Source organism: Syngnathus scovelli, chromosome 6, assembly GCF_024217435.2.
Source record: "Syngnathus scovelli strain Florida chromosome 6, RoL_Ssco_1.2, whole genome shotgun sequence".
In the NCBI taxonomy this organism is placed as follows: domain Eukaryota; kingdom Metazoa; phylum Chordata; class Actinopteri; order Syngnathiformes; family Syngnathidae; genus Syngnathus; species Syngnathus scovelli.
In genome coordinates, this window is record NC_090852.1 from 7180837 (window position 1) to 7196797 (window position 15961).

The window sequence follows — 15961 nt, forward strand, 5'->3', positions numbered from 1 at the left end:
AGATCCAAGCCTGTCACAACCATTGGCCGTGCATGTTTGATGTGATAATTCCCAGCCAGTGAAAACATGAAGCCGGGGTCCGGCCTCCATGTCCGCATCAGTGCACCTCTGCTGCCGTGTGCATCCGTGTACATCACCGATGGCACCGGAGAAACGGCAGCAGTCCAGATGTGCTCTCGGGTAAGCGTCGATACGTATGTGGCGTTTACGTGCACCTCACTGCGTCTGTACTCGCCACTTGCTGTTCAAAAAGCATGTTATGAGATCTAAGTATGGGAATGAGCTCACAGACCGGCTTCATGCGGTTTTCTAAGTGGACATCAGGTCAGGTCATGCTTGTGAACCCTACCAAGCTTGTTTCTCACATGATTTATTGGGGCTGTGACTCAGACGTGCAGCCAAATGACTGAAAATAAATAAATAAATAAATAAATAAATAAATAAATAAATAAATAAATAAATAAATAAATGTTTGACCTATTCCAAATTAATTCCCTTTACAGTATTTCTAATTGAGTAAAAATTGGAAGTGAACCTGCATCATGAAACAACTGTTCAAATTAAAAGCTTCAAATATCTAGTATTTTACAGTGATAACTTAAAAATCATATTATGTGTGAAATGTTTTTCTTTCATTTTTTATTGTAGCTTTGTATTGTAATGTTTTGTTGAACTTTCCCCCCACTTACCATTTCTGTGTTTCAGTCTTTAGTGACTGTAATTTATTTTTTGTCATTATTTTGGCCCCTTAGCTGAATTTCTAATGAGTCATTGTATTTTTATTCCCCTCGTTATTTTTCACTTTTGTTGTCAAAATACAGCAAAGTCACTTGCGTTCTGCTTGTATGAATAAATGGAGCAGAACAATACACGGGGTGATGCAAAAAGGATATAATTAGAATGCAACACTCATTTAGCATGTTACAGCAAAATCAACAATCTTGCTGACGACTTCTTTAATTATGGTTGACTTGAGGAAATGTGCTGGAATCTTCTGTAAACACTAATCCTGCTATATGTCTCAGTGCGTTTTCTGGTGCCAATAATTGCGAGTGCTGTATTTGAGTGTAATGTGACAGACATAGACAATTGAACCACTTAATTCTGCATTAGCATTGTTTTTGGCTCCACTGCCGGAGCTTGGAGGGGGCGGGTGGGTATGCAGGGACCCTGAAATATACTTGAAATATCTCTCCTCCCTGGTCTCTCATAGGGAACATTTAGTGAATGATTCTTCCTGCTATCATTATTATTATTATTGCCTTTTTTGTTTGTTTGTTTTGTGGACTTCCTGAGATATCATTGGCACCCCCATGGCCCTTCCCAGGAAAAAAAAAAATTGCTCGGCCAGTACATGACTCAGATAGCTCCAATACATTTCTTTTCATGCTGTTTAGGTTGCAGTACAATATGAAACATTGAGATTTCCAGGAATATTGTCAATCAGTTTTGACTTGATGTGTGTCTGCGCAGGTTTTAGTTGGATTTGAGTGTGATGATTTTCATGTTTTCAACCTTTTATGCGCAATATTTTGACAGTGGATTATGATATGCTAACTCATGTAGCCTGTTGTAAAATGTGGAAATGCTATATTTTCAGTTTTCCACTCATTATTTTTCCAGAAAAAGTATGATTAACCACGCACGAAGTGAGAAGACCTTGTCACAAAGTCTAGAAAACGCTTCACTGGCTTAATACTTTTTTTATTATTCAACCCTTGAGAGTGTGCCTGAATACAGAAAAATCAATACGGTGACTTTGTGTTTGGTGTAATTTAATGCAACCATTTTTCCCTCCAGGAATGGTTCTTGATTTTTACACTCTGACTATGGATGTACAACAACAAAATCAAACATTCCACCATTTCATGTGCATGTTGCATTCATCCAAGACTGGACATTTTCAGTCCATTTGCGCAAGCTAACCAATCAACCTCATGCTGTACACAAGTTTGTCATTGCAAGTGCTACTTCTGTTTTTTTCATTCCTGCCCACTCCTGTCACAAGCTGCGACAACTCTTAAATCCCTCCCTTAGAAATCACATCAATGTCACTGCAGCTCTGCAATGCTTGCCGTCATCCACTAAGGGCTGACAAGCACTGATGGCTAACGATCACCTTGTAAACACTTATGTCAATACTGTTGCCGAAAGATGGACGGAAAGCAAGTTGAAGCCATTGTACATCCCGTCAAGTTTGCTGTAAATACCTGGCAGCGACAATGAGCTTGACAAGGCCTTTTGCATATTCAGGCTGCCTTAGCTGGAGTCTTATTTATAATTTCTATTGTTGTCAGTTAATCAGATCATATTCTGTTTTGCGGAGGAAGCAAAACCTCGCAAGATATTAATAATAGATACCGCGAGGCTTTGTGGCTTCGTAATTGTTTCCTCTTTCAATCAGCTGTTAATAGTGGAGGAGTCTCCAGTTAGGCATATTTTTCCATGTCCTCTTTGCAATGACATCCCTGAGTGAGTTTTTATTATATTGACAACTTTTTTTTAGGACGTTTTGTCCATCTCACATTTTAATTGACTGTGCCAGACAGAAAAGCATTGACTTAAACGTCAGAATTAAGTGTTTGTTGAACTGTTGTTGCGCTAAGGGGGACCTCATTCATCTCGGCGCAGCAAATTAAGCAGCGATCCATTAATTGAATTTCACAGTAATCAGGATCCGCGCATTAGGAACCCGAGGAACACGTTTAGTGACACGATAGAAATTGCATGCTAGTTACAAATGCAATTGGTCTGTTCAATGCCTCACATATTATTTAATTATTTTTATGGTGCATTCTGTTGAAGAGCAGAGTCGGATTTATTTGCTTTTGAACATTTAAAAGGCCATTCACTTAATTTCTAGTGTCTTTGTTATAAGGTGCAAATGATCGATTTAGTTGATGAGGTTACATCATGACTGCATCAAATCCTCTAATAAACACATTAAATTAAATATGGAAACTTGAAAAAATAATAAGACAAGAATAAATAGAGCAGTCCACTATTTTTTTCCTCCTACGTTTGCTAACAGAAAGGTCTTCTGAATGACATTTCATTCATATGTGATCCTTCCCACGATGTTTGCATTTATCAATGCATCTCTGTCACTTTTAACGGTTTAGTCACCCGCAATCGAGTTGCTTTGCTGACCTCAGCAATTGCAGTGCATGAGTTTGAGCCATTAATTGTCTGCCTGCAATCAGATCAAATGAGAGAAGAAAAATGAGGCGGAGGTTTGGTGGTGGTGGTGGATGCTGAGGGAGGATGGGCGGGGGTTAAACTTGATACATGCAGACTGACAGCTCTGCTCGCGACTACATTTTCCCCAAGTCAACTTGTTCAGAATCTTTAACCTTCACATTACAGTGCTTACATCCGATTCTGGCTATGGCCTGACTGCAGGGGAGCGCGTGGCTGACATCTCATCAGCCAGGCTGCCTTTGAGATAAGTGAACAATCAATACGTATTGACTCCACGAGAGAGTTCTCTCTCTCTCTCTCTCTCTCTCTCTCTGCCTGTCGCTTTTACCTTGGTGTCCCAGCACAGGCAGCAGATGGCCTTGTGTATAGCACATGGATGTTTTTAGTGGCCCAGGGACAACTTCTCCACAGGACTCAACTGTCTTTTCCAACAGAGCCATTGATTCTTTTCCAAACACACGTACTCTATTTTATCTTTGAATGTGCTACTAGGCCTTTGTTAGGCACACTGGACAGGTGCTTTCTCAAAGTGAGAACAGAATCCACAGACTAATAATAAACAGTCCTTCAACGTTGATTAAATTTGAACAACTGTTACAAAGTTAATTGTGGATTTTGTTTTTCTCTAATTGTGTGGGCGATTCCAAGAATATGCTGTAGTTTTAGGTTAGGTTGCTTTTGAATTAAATTATGAGGTCGCTAAGGACTTGATATTCTTAGGTTGTGTCAATATAAATTGTGTGTTTTTACATATTGAAGGTATTAAGAAAAACTCAAATTCACAGGAACGGAAATATACTTGGATCCCACAGGTTGAAGACCAGATAATTGACTTTTGGGTAGTTTGGGATTTTTGTGGGAAATCATTTGATCCATTTCCGCCCATCCGCATAGCATACATACTGTATCATCTTAATCAGTGTTTTCTGACCCGCCAATAATATGTTGGGTTAAAACACAAGCTTTCACAATAGCGTTTTATGTAGTTTAAACAAGGATGCATGTTTAAGTAACGATGCTACTTAGAGTGATGAAACGTGTAAATAGTGCGTGCGTGTGTGCGTGTGCGTGTGCGTGTGTGTGACCTTCAATTGTAAATACGGGCAAGCTCAAAAATAGCCTCAGTAACAGATGTTCATCCATAAATATGTGTCCTGTGATGTCAAAGAACAGGATGCTTGTTTTTGTTGTTTTTCAGAAAGAGAGAAAGAAAACTTTTAGTATGAATGAAAAAAATAATGCTATTTACAGTTCAACTTTCTTCACCCCTCGTTTCCCACCAGGCGGTGCATACAAGTGTCATTTTGGGAATTCTGCAACTATTTAAAAAAAAGAACATCTTTATTTGCGTGAGATTGGCACCCCATCAAATTTTTGTTTATTGCTGTGGACATCTTCTAGAACAACAATTTTACCAAAGCCTAACCCTCCATTCTCCTGAATCGAAATCTCTTTGTGTTGCCAAATTAAAAAGATGAATGTCGGACAGACCTCTTTCTTACAGTTGCTCACATGACCCGGGCTGCTCTTGAAGAAGATGGTCATAATAGCTCTGTCACATGGCTTTGCTTTCCCATAAGACACAGGATGTGTGCGTCAACAAGGGAGAGAGAACTGCTTGGGGAGAAAAAACAAGCAGATGTTCAAGTTCCCCTTTAGATTCCATTCCGCCATTGCCTCTTTTCAGTCCATATACTTTTTAGCCTTTACGATTTCATAAATTTTTTAGGTGCACATTGGAATGGTCTTATTCCGAATTGATTTCTAATATGCTACTTAAGCAAAAATACACTGCAGGGCAGAGGCATACAGTCGTGATAAAGTAGGAGGTGGTGCGTACTGGAATTTGTGATGTCAGCAGAAAGGAAAACATCAAATTGCTGTGTGGAGTCATCTCCAAGTGCAGCGTTATCGTATTTAAAATTTTTTTTTAAACATGTTGGAGCTAATAAGACGGTCAAGCGGCCGTTTACAGTATTTGATTTGTGGTCATGAGTGTAATGGGGAAAAGGCAAACATTTTTGACTCACTTATTTTGAAAGCATATTTTCTTAGTATAGAATTGCAAATACTGTACACTCATAAAGCAGAGGGCTTAATGGAAACTTGATTATTTTGCTATTAGTGTAAAATATTCATGTAATGGGAAATGCAGCAACTTTGTGATTATCAGTGCTATTTTATTTTTGACTTGATTTGGTAAACAGAATAGTAAATGTCAGGTTTTTAAGATTGATGGTTTGTCTACCAGTTTTCTATTGCTTACCTGTTAAAGGTCATGAGGAAGGTGGAGTCTATCCTGGCTAACTTTTTGCAATCTGAACTGATGGTTAGTCAATCACAGGGTACATATAGACAAACAAAAATTCACACCTACACTCAATCTGGAACCTTTAATTACGCTCACTTGGATGCTGTTGGAATGTGGGAGGAAGGCAGAGTACATGGGAAAAACCTACACGAGTGCAGGGTGGATGTGCAAACTTCACACACAATAGCCTGAGCTAAGATTAAAAAAACGAGAAAAGGCGGGTATGCATGCTAACGACTGGCCGAGCTGGCGCCCCCAGAAATATGCCGGGGCCCCTCCAGGTAATAACTCTTGGATGTTTTCCCCCATTTCCAATCATCCTACGTATAGAGCATTTAGTGAATTTGTATCAGAATTTTTGGAAGAATTTTGCCGATTTGTGAACAATTTCTTGTTGGTTTTTTTTTGGGGGGGGAACGGCACAACCACATGCATATGTAACTTACATATTTTTTCTAGGATAGGATTTCTGAAATTTTACGATGCCTATAAACAGTTTGACTGAACTGGAGTGATTCCATTATTTTCTAGGTGGCACTTTGTTTTGAAATATAAATAAACCAGAGAGTGTCAGTAAACGCTTTGTTTGACGAACCACAACAAAGGAGTGGATGGTGCATAGTTTAGTGTTTGTCATGGCCACCGAACAGCTGCACAGGATTTTTATGTTATAATCAACTGACTCATACAACACACAAACCATCCTTTAATTACACAAGTACTGGCGCATTCAGACATAATGACACATATCAGTTGTAGAAATCTCGTGAAAAAAAAAAAAAGATGATGTCATCACTGTGGTCGGTGAGTCGGACCTCGAGGGCCCGTTTTAAGGGTTGTCGGGTTTTGACGAGCAACAGGCTGCCATGTTGAGCGTGAACAATTAGAGCCCTTTTGACAAACATTTAGTGACCTACACTACTTATTTTAGCTTCCTGCATTCCTCCTACCAATTAGCCTGTAGCTTTTTCATGTTAGTCAAACAATACAATCAGTTGAAATCGGAGCGTAGATGACCTCATACGACGCAGTCTGCAATGTATTTGCTGAACACTAGTATCATAAAATCGTATCGGGTTTAGTCACCTATACACTCGCTTTCTGTGATCGGATACTTCTGTTGTGTTTAGGTAATCACATAATTGCAACAATCTCACGGGATCAGTTTGATAGCTCCCTTTTACAATCATAAATGCTCTCGATTCACAGAGCCGGTTAATGTCTCTGTCCATAACATCTTTAAAGCCAAGCAGATGAGAACTGCAACCATGCCAAGTCACTCCCCGGTTTAAAACGGTGAGTGTGTCCTCTTGTAAAATGCAGACATGCACATGGTTAGTACTTCTGGGCTGGCATCAAAACAAAGCAGATGCTTGATGATGCACAATTCAATACATTCTGATGGTGCATGTCTGCTCTGTGTAACTGACTGAGCAGAGATGCGTGGATGAGCTGAGCACGAAGACAATTATGTAAGAATATACCTTATGCAATATTATGTTGTGTTTTTGTTGCGTTGATTCAGTAGGAATGTTTTTGACTGATATTTGTTACAATTAGAACACAACATGGGTTAATGACATCATTTATATGGGCAAGGAAAAATGTTTTGGCTGCATTTAAAAGGTGAACTGAACTGAAAGTTTTGACTGTATATTTTGTGAAACTCTACTACAAGTTTGGGCCGACAATTAAAAGTTTGCTAATTCAGTATACAACACCAGCCTCTGCAACTCTGATCAATATAAGGTTAATTAGAGGGACATTTGTGAGAAAATTGTGATGTCACACACTATTGCTTTACTGACCCGAGGCAAAACAAAGAGGTATTTTGTATACACAATCAGTTGGCTCATTGCGTTTTCTCTTCTGATGAGACAATGCCCCAGTTGCCCTCTACTTAATTCTTTAAAGCAGATGACTGTAGCATTTGGTAGATCCCCTTCCCATCACCCAACACCCCTTTCCCTTACAACAGTGAGGTACCATGTGTTTGACAAACAATAGGAACAAACAGGCGAGGGCCAGCGGGTGTTGGATGACTTGTTTTTGTTTGGTGTGAAAGGCTGATGCAGCACTTTCACAGCTCAGTGATGAAAATGTGTCTGTGAAGTTTGTGAATGGAATGTATCGTGACGGCATAAATCTTGTACGGTGTACTCTGCACAGAGGCAGTTTAGATATTGGTACGTTGTGGGAATGGTCACAAATGACTATGTTGTAATTTATTCTGCTTTTGGACAAAACAAAACAAAAAGTGCTTTTGATGTTGAAGTAGATCAGTGATCAACGCAACTCAAATCTTGAGTGAGTCATACTCGTGTATCAATGGCATATTGTGATAGCCAGCTCAGTCGGGATAGAAAGCAAGAGCTTTTTATAATCTTAAATTGGATCTGGGGAAAGGGAGGGATATTCAAGAAATGTGAATACATGATCAAAATCTCATTTTCTGTTTTTGACAGGGATCAAGAGGGACAAAAAATAGATTTCATTTTGAGTTCTCATTTCCTCTGTGTAAAATAAATAAATTAAAAAAAAAAAACGACACTGCTGAGAAAACTTAGTCTGTTACACTGTGCAGATGGACGGAATGAATTTTTAATTGATGGAGAGCACTTGGCATTTTTTGAAATTGCTGGAATAAATTAATTTCTCTTCTCAGAATTTGACATTGCAAGTTGACATGATTTTTTTTTTGTTTAACTCCAAATGTTGAAGACATTTTGGAGTTGACTTCCATTTTGAAAGCAAAGCAACCAGCCTGCATCCAAAAATGTTACCGCTTGAGCAATCTCAGGTGCGATGAGTGACCCTTTGTATTTACCATTTGACAGATCTGACTGTCAATTCAAAGTGACCGATCAATACTTCTCTCGGGCGTCACGGTTGGATCATGCGGCCCTGCCCCTTTGGTCCTTCACGCGCTCTGCTGGCCGGCTGTGGCAACGACAACCGCGTCTGGCGGAGAGGAACGGGATTGTCAAAGTGATTCCGGACAACTTTCAAACATGACACGTCAACGAGTGGGCAACTCGTGAAGCATACCTGACGGCTGCCATCCGCCGTTGCCAAGGTTTCCGTGTACGCGCTGCGTGCCTGCGCGCGCGTCTCTCTCCATTGGCAGACATGGCGGCGGACCTCCAGCCCGAGTGGATTTGCGATCTGCCTTCTTCCTGGAGTTATGGACTTACTCGTGACGGACGCATCTTCTTCGTCAAGTAAGTGTGAGGTTTGATTTAAAAAAAAAAAAAAAAAAAAAGACTAACGAAAGGACGCCGTTGCACGCGCCCTCGGCGAGTGCTAACGTAATGCGTCTCGCCTCAGCGAAGAAGCCAAGAGTACAACCTGGCTGCATCCCCTGAGTGGCGAGGCGGTCGTAACCGGACACAGAAAAACTCCAGGTGAGGCGTTACTTTGCACCGCTGGCCTCTCTCTCGCATGTTACATGCGTCGTCATGGTTCGTTCTTGCGCACAGCGGCGGTGACATCGCACTGCGTGTCTGTGTCAAAGTGGGAGCTCCTACCTTTCAGCGAGTGCTGACACTTCTTCCTGAGTGGCTAACAAAACGAATTTTGCCTTGGCCATATAATTAATTTCACTTTAAATACAAAACTAGTTGTCCTAAACATACATCACTGATTTATCGTTGCTATTTTGTTGGTGTGATTTCTGATGAATGCTTCTGAAGCGACTTGTACTCCTGCAGTGTTGCATTTTCCTTTTATTTTTATTGATTACTTTGCACATTGCATTGATGATCCGATGATTTGGATACCTAAACATGTGAAAAGCAATTTGTCATGTTTAAAATGTTCCTCATTGTAATTGTGACTCTCAAAGTCAGTCTCCCAGATTAAATGTGTGCAAACGTTAAACATTGTTTTAATCAAGTGCAGTTTTGTTGTTTTTAACTTTAGAGTATTTTCTGGGCCTTCTTGAAGGTAAGTGTTACAGATAATGAATAGATAGATCTTGTTGTTTGTTTTCTTAACTCTTCAAGAATGACTTGAAGAGAACTCAATTATTGTTTAGTGAGGGGAAACTCATCTGTCCGTCTTTCACAGATCTACCCACTGGATGGGAAGAAGGATATACATTTGAGGGTGCGCGATGCTTCATCAAGTGAGTGACGCAACCAAGTCATAATTGCGGCTGTCCAATAACAGCATTGTTTATTTTATAGATATCTACATTGTCATTTCTAGTATGTAAAATGGGAACAACTGCTCTTCGTATCTGTACACAAGCAACCTGTCAGAAGTTAATGATTAGACCTAGAAACATTGCGCAAGTACATGGCAGACATGGACAAAGTGTGGTTGTTGTCTTTATGAGCGGATTTTATTGATTCAGTCTTACCCCGAGTCCATTTAAAGAGTTTGAGCCGTGTAATCAGGTCTGTTTTCCTTCTCCTGTTTGAGCGTATATGATCTGCTCACACTTTAAAATGCGACTTGTCTTAAATAGATGAAAAACATTTCCCAGGTTGGTGTCAGCCTGCAGCATTACAGCAATTTGAGGAGCTTCATGTTCAGTTTGCTCGGCTCCTAGAATTGGATATACATAAATTATTGCACTTGCTGGCGGTAGTCAGGTTTCCATCCAAACGGTTCACTAATCTTCAATTCATTTTGGGAAAATCAGCATACGGCAATGCAAATTCACAGGTGTTGCATTCGTTCTTTTTGTTCTTTGGGTTGTTTTGAAAACAAAAAACATTGTTGGGCCGTTGTTTTGTTCAAAAAATATTTTGATAGGTTAACTATTTAACAGATGACGTTGTTTTCGGCCCAGCAGTTTCAAGAGTGCATACAAGTGAAATCGTTTTCCTCAACGGTTTGCATCAGGGATGGACATATAGTAATACTCAATCGATAAATTAAAGAAGTCTTCTTTGATTAGCCGTGACCAAACCACTAATAGGGGGGAAATGAGTTTGGAGTGCACTTTAATTCAAATAAAAACGTCATCTGATTATCTGATCATCTGGTTCAATTAATCAGTGGAATAATCAATGGAATAGACGATTATAATTTCACATTAACAGCCCCATTTAAATTGATATTGTTGATGAGTCATTCCTTGAGCAAACTGAGGCAGAATGTGGCACGCTAATTGGCCTCAACTATGTAAGGTGCTATTCAGCCTCCACCAGAGAGAAGTTGAAGACAATTGTAAATGAATCCACGCCTGACATTTGAATGTCAACACGTCTTCAAATTTTCATATCTCAAATTTTGAATTCTGAAACGAGTATCATCCCTTCGCTGCTGTCTAGTAGAATGTATAAAATATTTCCATACGACTCATCAAAAAAGGCCATCATCAGAAAACCCCCCAAAATAAAATTGTGATATTCAAATATTTGGGCACATTTCTCTGTATATTTGCGAAACTGAGGTAGGACCCTGAAGGATGAGTTTGCATTGCAGAGGATGGAGGAGTGTTGTGTCACCATGAATTCACTCTCCCACGTTGAGTTCTTCATGAATTTGTGCAGCTCCGTGTGGCAGGCTGTCAAGCAGTCAAACTGAAAGTCAGTCAGTCACCTCATAGCTCGGGCGTTTTATCACTTTCAGTGCAACCCGGATCTCCACACCGCAGCTCTTATGTAGTTGGAAACAAAGACGCTAGCACAATTGTGACCACACTATTTCCCCCAGTCATTAAGAACTGTTGAAAAGTTGACCTCAATTTAATTAGCGAATGATTTTTTTTAATGTATCATCTTTAACTGTAAGAGGCCGGTTATTGATTATTTGAGTAGCACAATTTATGAGGACTGATGTAATGCCCTGTAGTTGTGTATCTGCGTATTTTCCGATTTGCAGGCAACCTTCTGCTTCAGTATGTAGCGGCTGTGCTCGCTCTGCTTGAAATGGCTCAAAGTGTCCTTAAAACCCACAGCTGCTCTTCAACACAAGAAGCACCTGGTCTTTCTCTTCATTTTCTTGCCGTGTGCTCTTCTGCAGCCTGTTGACAGTGTTGGCACTTGTGTTCATGATGAGACTTGAGATAAGGTCCTTGTTGATATTACGCGATGACGGGCAGAGGCCTGTCTGTGTTAGCAGTCTTCCCTCGGACAGGTTGTCTAGCCGTTTTGCTACTTTAGCTAACTCACTATGACTATTTGCTGACAGATTACAAATGTGATAATTACCTGAGAAAGTACACAACTTGAGATGGTGTCATGTGGGTGGGAAAAGATTCAGAAGTGAACCGTGAGTCCGATGCCTGGGAACATCCTGTACTAAAGATTTTATTATTCTGCTCTTACATTCGAAGGATTTTTGTGTTGATAGTAAGTTAGGATCAAACAGCCACCTTGTTTTTATTCTACATTATTCAGTTATCTTAGATCTTTTTTGATGCTGGGAAAGGATCTGGCTTAGCTGTCGTCATCAGGTTACACAGTGTGAGCATCGAGGAGCAGATTGTGCTGACGTCAGCTGTCCTCTCAAGTGAAGGGAAGGGGGCAGCTAGGTCATTGTTGTGATGGCGTGAACGTAGCGTTTAATATTATGACTATTTTATTGATGTGACACTGTGAGTTTGTGATACGTCTTATCGGTTAACAGGCTGTTGGCATTTGGCCTAGCAATAATTTAGAAGGTGTCACTGCTCTGTGAGAAGGTAAACGTGGCACAAAAATGGAAGCTCAAAGTGGATTGCAACGGCAATGTCTACAATAAAAAAAAAAAAACTAACGTCTGCATACGTATCACACAAAATGCACCAGAGGGACCATTAAAACATTGTGGTAAACTTTTTCTTGTTCACTGGAAAGTTAGCTGCATGTTTAAGCAAACAAACACCTTTTACTTTAATATAATTTTTGTAACTGGGCAACATTTACTCTATGAAACTCCAAACTAGATTTTCTAGGTTTATTTTGTGAGCAAACTGGATTATAAAATAAAATTTATGCAGCAAATCTGCACAGAAATATCCTGGCTTTGTTTCAAAACATAGCACTAATTCATGGCGCAACTCGCAGCTAGCCAAAACAAACTACTTTATTTTATTTCAACTTAATGATTGTTAAAGTGGCCGACCCAATGTGTGTCACTTTAGAAAAGCACAATGCCAAATTTGTAGTATTGACGGTCTCTTTATTTTTCAATTTACTATAGCTCATTGAGTTGAGAGGAATGGGGTCAATAATAGCCACGTAGCCATTAGCGCTAACGTATTCAAGTTTTTAAGTCCAGTGGCTTCTGGCTCTGTTCTCGTTGTGATCAATCAGAATGCAGAAAGCCGTCCAAGTAGGAAGCGATTTTGGCACGTCTACAATTGGAACACTTCAGTCATTAGAGGAGAAAGGTTACAACAGTTACGTTTTAGAAATTTTAAATTCAGCTTTTCTTACAGCCAAAACTTTATCTGTGTTTAGGAGATTTAGTAAACCAAACAGACCTCATTCACAGAAAATAAGAACTGCTGACTTTATGTGAGCATTTTGTGATTATTTCTTATTTGTTTTGGTTTTATTTATTGGCTGGCAGAAGAAAATGAAACCATAGTTAGCACAATGCAAAAAACTTCCACACTTTGGTCACTAACAATGTCCTTAAAAAAAAAAAATATTCGAAATGGAGCTAATTGTGCTTTGGTGCTTTCATTAAAAAAAAAAAAAAAAAAAAAAAAAAACCCTCAAAAGTCTAATGAGGAACTGCAGAGTCTAGTAACGCTTTAGGCCAGCTGAGTTGAATTATATTCCATTCTTTATGTCTCATTCAAGGGTATTTTTGTCAGTGTCCTTTGTGAGCAATTTCCCGCAGCATCAACATGAAACGCGACATAAAATCTGAAATATTGTTATACTGTACTCTGCAGTCCCTGCTTTCATAAAGCTGCTCTCTTGTTCTGTTGTATTATTCATCAAGCAGAGCTGAGAAAGAAAGAACTAATTGAACTTTGGCCAATTACAAAAATCGCTATTCAGCTTCCAGATCAATTGTGCAATCAAGGTTATGTAGGTAGAAGAAACTGATGATTACTCTTGATTATTTCTTTTTTTTACCCTTGATTGGATGTACTAAGTGCAATTCTTCACTGAGGCGGGTGGCCATTGACTTTAAAATAAATAACTACAAATTACACTACATTGTCAGAAAAAGTAACAAGGTAAATTTTTTAGATGCCATGAACAAAATACAGCCTCATCCATTGAGATAACAAAAGACACAAAATTAGTTTCACTGCAATGACAATTTTCTTTGTATTTGTCTTCATCATTCTTGTCTACACTTCACTGACACTGGAAGCCATCGCTGAAATTAAGCATCGTTTCAAACATGAAGAATGGATTAATTTTCCAAATTTAAGAGCCTGTTTCATTGTTAAATAATGTCAGTAAAATATCTTCATTACTAATGAAAGACATTCTCCCAGTAAATCACGAGAGTAGCAAAGAACCCTTTTTTTTTCTTCAATGGAAAAAGTTTTAATTTATCTTCAAGAATTTTTTCAAGATCTGAAGTCACATCTGCATATATTCACCTCTACAGCGGTCTTCATCACAAATGTTAAGTTATTCAACAGTACTTGCTAATTCCAAGTTTGGATATCTGCTAATGTCTTATTAATGGTGATGAAAGCACAAACTCTGCTTGAATATGACCCGACTCACTCAAATATAACACTTTTTTTATTCACAACTTTTTTTATGTGAATGTAGTGAACTGCATATTGGTGCGACCGTAGCCTGCACCAAAAAAAAAAGAAAAAAATATTAATATTTTCTTAAAATAGCTCATCAGTGTGAGAAATTGTGAAGAATGAGCATTTGACAATGTCACATATTTAAAGAAATAAAATGCTCTGTATTCATTTTGATCCGTTTCCTCGTGAGTGTGCAAAATCAATAACACAATTGGTATCTTCACATAAATGAATATCAAAAATTCTTATTCCCACTAACATTTAATGATGATATCATTGGAAAGTCTTGCACAGTCAACTAGTATAGGCGATATAGAAAATGGATGAGGTAGATGGAGAAACATAAAATACTGGCAATATACAGTATATGATTACTAAGAGGATAAACAGTAGCCTTTTACATATATATATGATGCTCCACTATAATTTACTCCAAGGGCACATTTATGACTCGATGTTGGGACTCCTTCGTAAATTTGATGCTATAACCTTGCAAATCGAGTTGGCTTTAATATTTAGTGAGCCCAAATGAAATATTGACTGAGCATTTTTAGAGGCACCCTATCATCAGACTGAGTGCTTCCCACTCCAAGAAAAAAATAATAAAATGTGATCACTCACAAATGTTTATTTCTATTGCACTCGGATAGAGTCTGTTTTCTCAAAACACCATTGCAGCTGCAGTTACAAATATTTATGCAGTCGACCTTTCCGTGTGATGCAGCTCTAGTGCAATTACTGGAATTTTACAGTGTGGGTATTGCAAATTGCTTCATCTATTCAGAGCATAATATACAGTCACAATTGAGAGTTGATAGCGTTAGAAATAATGAAATTGACACCAAATTCCTCATTCATAAAATAGTCCATCTTGCAAAAGGAATGTTTACTGGACATCGAGATGTATCAAAAAAGGATAAAGTAACGAGAGGCTAATGATCATTTTATTTGAAATGTCATTGTGACATCAGTGTCTGCTGCCTTGTGAAACTGGAGAGCCAAATACACAGCGACAAGGTTCTTCTCTATCTGCCATCTGCCTGCACTGGGAGATAAACAGTCTAATTGTTTGGCTTGTGTGTGTGCGAACATATGTCTCAGAGAGCAGTTGATGCCAGTGCCAGCGAACAGACACCATTCAGGTCATTATGGATGTATAAAGGCAACCACCTCGGCCTCAGTGTTAACTTTTGGCGAGAGTATGCTGTAAAGCAGAGGTGTCAAACTAATTTTTGTCACGGGCTGCATTGTAGTCATAGTCTCCTTCCATTATGACTGTCAACAAACCAAGTTTGAAACTAGAGACTAGTAAAAACTGTTCAAATATTTTTAAAACATCAATGGTAACAAACATTATCTGTATTTTTTTTAAAGTGAAGACAAATTGTAATTTTAGTATTGATTGAATTTGATGCACAATTTGTCTTCGGGGGCCACGTAAAATGACGTGGCGGGCCGTATCTGGCCCCCGGGCCTTGGGTTTTACATCAATTGCTGAAAAGTATTCAATGTCGAGTCAATTGGTTCTCTCGTGTACCCTGCGACCGATTCGGGGTGTAGTCCAAACTTCACCCAAAATCAGATGGTATAGTCTCCACCTCATGACTTCAAACTGGATAAGTAGTGCTAAGATTCAAGCATTAGAATTCCACAAAGCATTGTCACCGCAGCAAAATGCTTCCGTTCATATGCGTATGCATTATGAATGAACATGAGTGTATAATCTTTACTATGAATATGTCAATCGATGGCAGGCCCACCTCTGAGATTTAGAAGCATTT

The 15961-nt window shown here is 39.0% G+C and overlaps 1 protein-coding gene and 1 long non-coding RNA gene across 15 annotated transcripts in view; one reads left to right on the forward strand and one right to left on the reverse strand.

Annotated features, from left to right (window-relative positions):
• Positions 1 to 6200: 6200 nt before the first annotated feature.
• Positions 6201 to 8709, reverse strand: LOC125970884 (uncharacterized). Its single transcript, XR_007482282.1, has 2 exons — positions 8561 to 8709; positions 6201 to 8473 (listed from the first exon to the last, which is right to left on the reverse strand). It is a non-coding gene; the product is annotated as an uncharacterized lncRNA (long non-coding RNA).
• Positions 8590 to 15961, forward strand: part of LOC125970873 (pleckstrin homology domain-containing family A member 5) — a 51669-nt gene continuing 44297 nt past the window's right edge. For all 14 annotated transcript variants that reach the window (XR_011086931.1, XM_049723588.2, XM_049723586.2 and 11 more), the window contains exons 1-3: positions 8590 to 8733; positions 8840 to 8916; positions 9581 to 9638. Coding sequence is in view for 13 of the 14 variants with exons in the window: in XM_049723588.2 (XP_049579545.1) it covers positions 8642 to 8733; positions 8840 to 8916; positions 9581 to 9638 (227 nt within the window). In the remaining variant the exon portion in view is untranslated. The remainder of the gene's footprint in view (positions 8734 to 8839; positions 8917 to 9580; positions 9639 to 15961) is intronic.